Here is a 7,016-nt window from a genome sequence, read left to right as displayed (position 1 = left end):
CTCACCACCACAACCTCAGTGCCCAGCTCCCCCACCAGTACTATCACCTCCTTGTCCTCCACTCTAGTAACACAGACTACAGCTCAGTCCCCTACTTCAAGCCGTTCTGGTAGGTCATCATCAAAATCAGAAAGCTATTTTTTTGCAGTTAGTTTATTAGAATATCATTGGTACAATTTTCTACTGTTACTTCTACCATTACATGTGCTTCTTTCAACGGAAAAAAAAATTATCAGCCATTGTGCTTATCCTACATCTTTTAGCAGATTCCATGGTTTCATATTTATTACCATAAAGGTGATATTGGTGACTCTGAGACATTAAAATATATTAATGCTAGAAGTCCTAATATTTGCAAAATCCCAAATGTTACTTGGTACAGAGCAGTAAGATTTCAACAATATCTATTTACTACAGAAAGTGGGTCAAATAGTCGAATGCAACCAAACATTGGTTTGGTTTGCCCAGATTCTGATAGATTCCTATAATACGTAACGATTAGGAGAACCAAATGCTGTGTTAAACTGTTTTGTTCTCAACAGCTGGTACTTCACAGCCAAGACACACTACAGGCACTTCTGCAGTCTCCAGTTCTTCCCCCACCACACCTTCCACAACAGAAGCAAGTGGAACAACTCCATGTTTTTGCCACGTGTTTGGTGGCTTGTTTTCTCCCGGTAAGCTTCTTGCTTGATAGTTATAATCACTTTCATAAGCAGTGTGATCCCTTGATAATGTATTAAAGATAATCAAATAAATCTTAAATAGAATAATCACTTCAACAGAGTAATATGCTTCATGTTTTCACAATATTTTTTGTTTCGGGGTTTTTTTTCTTAGTAATTTCATTGGTCTTTTAACTTTTCTTTCATTTTTTTTCTGCAGGAGAAGTTGTATACAACAGAACAGATAAGGCTGGATGTAATTTTTATGCACTTTGCAGCAAAGAATGTGAAATTGCTCCATTTCAGGGGCCATGTCCTGTAACAACTGCTTTAACTTCGGTGTCCTCAGAGGCTACAACAGAAGCCCCCTCATCCACAGCAACATCCCTCACAGATTTACCAGAAAGAAACTGTACTGATGTCAATCCTCCACGAAAGGTGATTCCCTTCTTTATTTTAATATATTACCATTGCAAAAACATCCCAACTTCTATCATCTGTCCTCATTTCAAATCAACTTGTACGTATTTCAATAACAGAGTTTGTCATGGAAGAATATCCTGATAAAACATATTTCAAACCTTGCACCATCAGGCTTTGAATGCATCTAGAGATAGAGAAGTCCAGTAATATAATAGCAGAAACTTTTAAGAATATTCAAACATCACAAAAATAAGTGGACTAGCTATGAAAATGTTACAATGCCTTTTTTTTTGTTTGTTTGTTTTCTACACAGAAGACAGTTATTTTATTGTTCGCAGCTTGCTTGCTCTTAAGTTTGGAAATCATACGGTACCAAAACTTTTATCTGGAATCCTTACTAAGTGTGAGAGTCTAAGTCAAGTTGGCCACGAATAACTAGAACGAAAGGGCACATCAAAATACATCATTTTTGTATTTTCAGCCTGGAGAGAGATGGACAAAGCAGTGCGAGGAGTGTGTCTGTGATCCACACACTGCTACGGCAGAATGTCAGCTGCTCCCATGCGAAATAGAGGGAGTAGTTTGTGACGTAGGATTCATTGCCTTTCCTGTAATACCAGTAACAGACCCGTGCTGTCCTGAACTTGAATGCCGTAAGTACTAAAAATACCAATGTATGCACCAGGCTACGCTGTGGGAAGTTACCTTTGTGCTTCTGTTAGTATCTAGGCAGATCCTACATCCATCATGGTAACAGCAAAACCTTCTTTAAATTGTTCTCACTTATTGAACGCACATCAATTTCTAGCTAAATATGCAATATGAGTTCAGCTAAAAACATTATTCTTAATATCTGCTTAGAGAACAGGATAGTTCAAGTACTTCAAGTTCATTAACATTCATGTAACTACAGCTAACCAAAGATACGTAAACATAATAGTGAGGCAGCAGAAATCTTCAGAGTTCACTAGAAAAGCAGGTAATATGAAGGAACAAAGTAAATCATAATTAGAAACTGAATTGCTGATGTACAAAAAATAATAATTACTCTTACAGTATTGTAGAACATTAATAAAATCTATAATCCATATGTTTATTTATATACTTACTTTTTTAAATAAAAGAATCAAAAAGAAAACTAGCTACAAATAAGCCTGAAAGAGGAAAATCAAGAGGAACTACGAAGTCTGAAGTAATGCTGTGAAAGCCACAAATGGAATCTGGCATGTTATCAAACTGTATTACTTCAGTAAAAAATACCACTTTTCCAGTTGATCTCACATCCAAGTTCCATTCTGAGAAGTCATAAGGTATCAATATACAAAGGCATTTTTGAAGGCTACTGGTCTTCAAGTGTTCAAACAGAATACAACTCATTTAATTTGAAAAGAACCAATATGGAAAGGGCAAGAAAGGAATTTTTTTGTGTTTAGCTCAAGTTTGGTGCCATTTCTACTCAACTCTTCTGGCCAATTAAAAGATAGATTCTTTAACATCCAGCTATGGATGTTTTTTAACTGGTTTGAGCTTGAATTCAAATTTTCCATAATCTCTATGCTATTAACAAATGTTGGTAACATCTTAACTTCTTATGTATTTTCACTGTTTGAGTTTGCTGATTTTTATTTTGGTTGTTTTTCAGGGCAACGTCCAAACACCTGTGAGATTAATGGTAAAATATATGAGGTGAGCATGGCATAATTACAGTGGCATTTTACTAGAAATTAAATGTACACCCTTTCTACCACAAAAGCCCTTTGGAAAATTCTTTTCCCAATCCATGTCAATTTACAACCCTAACCTCTGTTCCTCAAGAAGCTTAAAACGAGAGTGCATCATTTTTAGCAGTTTCTTTCTTCTATTTGTGGAATTCAGTATTTTTTTTTTTTCCAAAGAAGCTGATGTATTGTTAAAGCTCAAATGTTTGAAATAACCCTACGAACCTTCAAAAATAAAGCCAGATTTTTTGCTTAATTGCACTTCAGAAAACTTAACAGTATACAGCACGTTTTCCACCTTCACCTGTGTGTTATAAAGACACTTCATGAACAGATGTTATTTTTTCTTTCCAATTTTTCAGAGTGGAGCATTTGTAATAGATTCATGTAAGAATTGTACCTGCTCTTCTGAGAAAGGGAAAAACATTGTGAAGTGTGAAGCACTTAAATGTGAAACATCTTGTCCACCGGTGAGTTGAGATTCAATGGGATGCCCTATCAGCCTTCAAACAGTAGTACGGTAGTAAGACCAGAACCGTCCATCATCAACTCAACATACTTTCTCTTTCATCTCTTGTGAGTAGGGTCACCAATATAAGATTGAGGATGGAGAGTGCTGTGGGAAGTGTGAAGTATCATCTTGCAGAATTCATCTAAATAACGAGACTGTTCTGCTCGAAGTAAGTAATCTTTTCCTTCTCTCACCAGCCAATATATCCCTTCCCAGTCAGAATTTATTTAACACTGAAAGTACTCTGAAAACACTAATACAGAGTAAAACTTAAGTCTCTGAAGACTTACTTGGAAATTCCTGAATACCTCCATATGGAGTTCCTCGTATGGAACTTCCTGTGTGCCAGTTTGTGCCCACTGCCCCCTATTCTACTGCTGCATGCCCCTGGAAAGAATCTGACCCCAAGATCTACGATATGAACTTTCAGGACAGCCATAGTTCACAAAAATTAGGCTTCTCCCATTTGGCAAAGAACTCAAATTCATCTAAAAATCTTTGAGGTGTGAGAACTTAAGTCAAACATTTTTGAAGTAATCATACAGTATCTGATTACAATGGAAAAAAAATAATTTTTTTCTTCCCTTAAAATCTTAGGTTGGTAAGATTCTGCCACTTGATCTGTGCAGCCACTACAAATGTGAAATAATTGAAGATCAATACGTTGCAGTTCAAACGAAACGAGTATGTCCCGACTACGGTCCACTGGAGTGCGATCCCGTAAGTTTTCATCGCTCCAGCTTTTACTGAATGTAATGTAGAAGAACAAGGGGGTGAGAGAGTCAGGAAGAATGCAACAAGTTATTTTCATTGAGGTTGCAGAAATGTTTTAAGGATGAAAATAACATTGCTGTAACAGCAGTATCAAAGTGAAGCTTGGTATTTTTACACGAGCTTACAACGATTCAAGATTTCTGTTGCGATGAATCAGCCAGCAAGGCATCCACGGTTTCATTCAGTGTTCATCACAGAGAAGCCTTCAGCTGAGCATTAGCAATGCTAACTTGTTAACACGCTCAGTATTGTCATCCGTGTTATAATACGTGTCCTTCTTTATTTCTGCAAAGGATGAAGCAGAGACTACTTCTGATGGCTGCTGCAAGATATGTAAACGTAAGTAATACCAAGCAGGTGCTTTCCTCTTACAGGTAATTATATTAAACTTCTATCTGTATTTGAGTGGAAGGAAAGATTCTTCACTGACCTAGCTTTCACTTTTCAGTAACCCTTTCTATACTTTTTCCTTTTGAAGCAATGGTGAATTTCCTGGACTGTGAATACCACAAAACAAACCCTCACACTCAATCCTCAGCTTATATCTTCCAAACACACTGTACAGCCAAGATAAAAAAAAAACACTTGAAATCTCCAGCTGTAGTATACAATAGCATCTACTGTTGCCTGTTGTACATAGTCTCAGTAATGAGACAGAATCATAGAATCACAAAGTTGGAAATGACCTATAAGATCACCTAGTCCAACTGTCTCCTCATCACCATTGTCATCACGCACTTCAAAATTGTTTTAGTGTTCAGTTCTGAACTAGAGATTTGAAGCACGTTTATCTTTTTTCCTATTCTTTTGAAGCTACTAACTGCAAAGCTTACAGCACAAAAACTGTAATCCAATACGAAGACTGTGAATCTCCTGAAGCTGTTGAGTTGGGATACTGTGAAGGGACTTGTCCTGGCTCCTCCATGTAAGTTGAAATCTCCTCAGCTTTATTTCTATTGAGTTTATATTAAATGGTCATAGAACAACAGCAAAAGTAATGTGTGTATGAGTCTCATGAATAGAATCAGACTCAGATGAAGCAAGAAGAGTTTCACTCTTCTTATATTAAAATCATATTCACACAATGCTCCTATTTGTTGATGTTTAATGAGAAAGTCTTCTTTTTCTGTTGGAACGCAGGTATTCTCTTAAAGCAAACCAGATGCAACATGACTGTAGTTGCTGCCAAGAGCTCAGCAGCCACAGAAGAGACGTGATCCTGAATTGCCAAAATGGAACAAGCATAAACTATAGCTACGTCTACGTGGATCAATGCCAGTGTATGAACAGGTGCAACTCACAAAGCCTTGCAGCAGACGATTACCAGTCAAAAATCAGCCAAAAACAGACATGATCATTGCAAAAACAACAAAAATAGGCCCTAGGAAAGCTGGAACCATATCTTCCTCAAGATAACTTGTGCTCCTTCTTTAACTGATATTTGTTTGTCATCGCCTTTTCTTTTTTCTTGCTTATAAAAGCCAAAGAACCCTTAAGTATAATATTTTATTTAAGTGATACAGTTTTCAAGGTAAAAAAGCAGCAACCATGTAAAATAACTTCCTGTACATTACGCAAATATGTCAATATGTACCAGCACAATCACAAAACCAACGTTTTGGGAAAAGTTGTAATGGCTCCAAAAACAAAACTAGGAAGCATTGTAGCTACATTGCACTCAACTCTTATGACTAGAGAAAGTTTTATTGCATAGCATTGGATGGATATAATGCTCTTAAAAGACATCACTCGGTGACAGGGAAGAGACTATTTCCCTGTTCATCTTGTCTCTTATGTGATCAATAAAACTTTCAGCATTTTCCAGTTTCAGTGACTGATACTGTTTTCACTGTCTAAGTAATGGGAAGTTCAATGACAGAGTTTTTGGTTTTTTTTTTTCCTTAAAAAATGTTTTACTGTTGAATTCCGCATCACAGCTACACTTTGCCAGGCCTGCTGTAGGTCTGCAGGTAGGATTGCTAGCTAGGACAGTGGTGCACTTCCTGTACCATCTCTGATCCATTGATTCACATTCTTGTCAAGAACAAAGGCTGAATCCAGACAGGCTGGGCACCATCAGTTCCATAAATTCACCACTCTGACCTGAACACCAGGTATTGCTACAATTACACAGCCCATCAGTCCTGATGAGCGCCCAGTATGTGAAGCACTCAGCCAACTTCAGTGCAACTTTCACACTTCTGGCTTCCACAGCATTTAGCACTTTGGGCACAGCACCCAGAACAGAGAGGGTTTTGATCTAGCACTGTACTTGGGTAAGCAATCAGCGCTCTCAGCTGCATGAGGGCTCACTATGTAAGAGGCACTCACATTCACCAGCTGTTTGGGGCCTGGCATCACAATGCTGAGATAGCAATATTAACCTGAGCTGAGTAAACTGGTGCCTGCAGAGCTGACAGGTCCCAGTCCAGGCTGAAAAAAAAAAAACACCACAAAAAAAACAGTAACACAAACAAAATCTGAAATGCTTTCAATGTTGCCTTTGGGTTTGTACTGAAGCCAGTGGGATGTGTGCACTTCCTCCTTCCTCCCCAGCTCCCTAATCCCTGGACTCTTGAGCATTTAGTGCTATGCTCACTAACTACAAGCTGTCCTTACTAACTGTCTAACCAACTACAAACTGTCCTTAACTTTTTCTGGGCTGGATCTCCTGAACTAACTTTAGTGCCATATTAACACATTATATATTCCAGTTTAAGCCTTAAGCTGCCCTCTACCGGTCGTTTTCTTCTCTAAAGACGACTGACACACAGTAACTACCTCCTTAGTTCTGCTGTGGACAGGTAGCTTTACATCACCACCCACCAGAGGGAAATTCCTCCTTATCTGATATTGCTAGATCATGCAATTTTTTCAAATTTTGCTTGGGATTACAGGAAAAATTGAGCAATAGGGACTTACTGT

The 7,016-nt window shown here is 37.9% G+C and overlaps 1 protein-coding gene across 1 annotated transcript in view; it reads left to right on the top strand.

Annotated features, from left to right (window-relative positions):
- Positions 1–5,445, top strand: part of LOC122158391 (mucin-5AC-like) — a 43,579-nt gene extending 38,134 nt beyond the window's left edge. Inside the window, exons 32-41 of the mRNA XM_042815063.1 lie at positions 543–677; positions 886–1,103; positions 1,570–1,741; positions 2,731–2,774; positions 3,169–3,276; positions 3,391–3,486; positions 3,915–4,037; positions 4,385–4,430; positions 4,905–5,016; positions 5,232–5,445. Of these exons, the coding sequence (XP_042670997.1) occupies positions 543–677; positions 886–1,103; positions 1,570–1,741; positions 2,731–2,774; positions 3,169–3,276; positions 3,391–3,486; positions 3,915–4,037; positions 4,385–4,430; positions 4,905–5,016; positions 5,232–5,445 (1,268 nt within the window). The remainder of the gene's footprint in view (positions 1–542; positions 678–885; positions 1,104–1,569; positions 1,742–2,730; positions 2,775–3,168; positions 3,277–3,390; positions 3,487–3,914; positions 4,038–4,384; positions 4,431–4,904; positions 5,017–5,231) is intronic.
- Positions 5,446–7,016: the final 1,571 nt, after the last annotated feature.

Source organism: Centrocercus urophasianus, unplaced genomic scaffold, assembly GCF_019232065.1.
Source record: "Centrocercus urophasianus isolate 14NV4802_14NV808 unplaced genomic scaffold, USGS_Curo_1.0 seq_14, whole genome shotgun sequence".
Taxonomy (NCBI): domain Eukaryota; kingdom Metazoa; phylum Chordata; class Aves; order Galliformes; family Phasianidae; genus Centrocercus; species Centrocercus urophasianus.
This window is presented reverse-complemented; position numbering and strand designations above follow the sequence as displayed.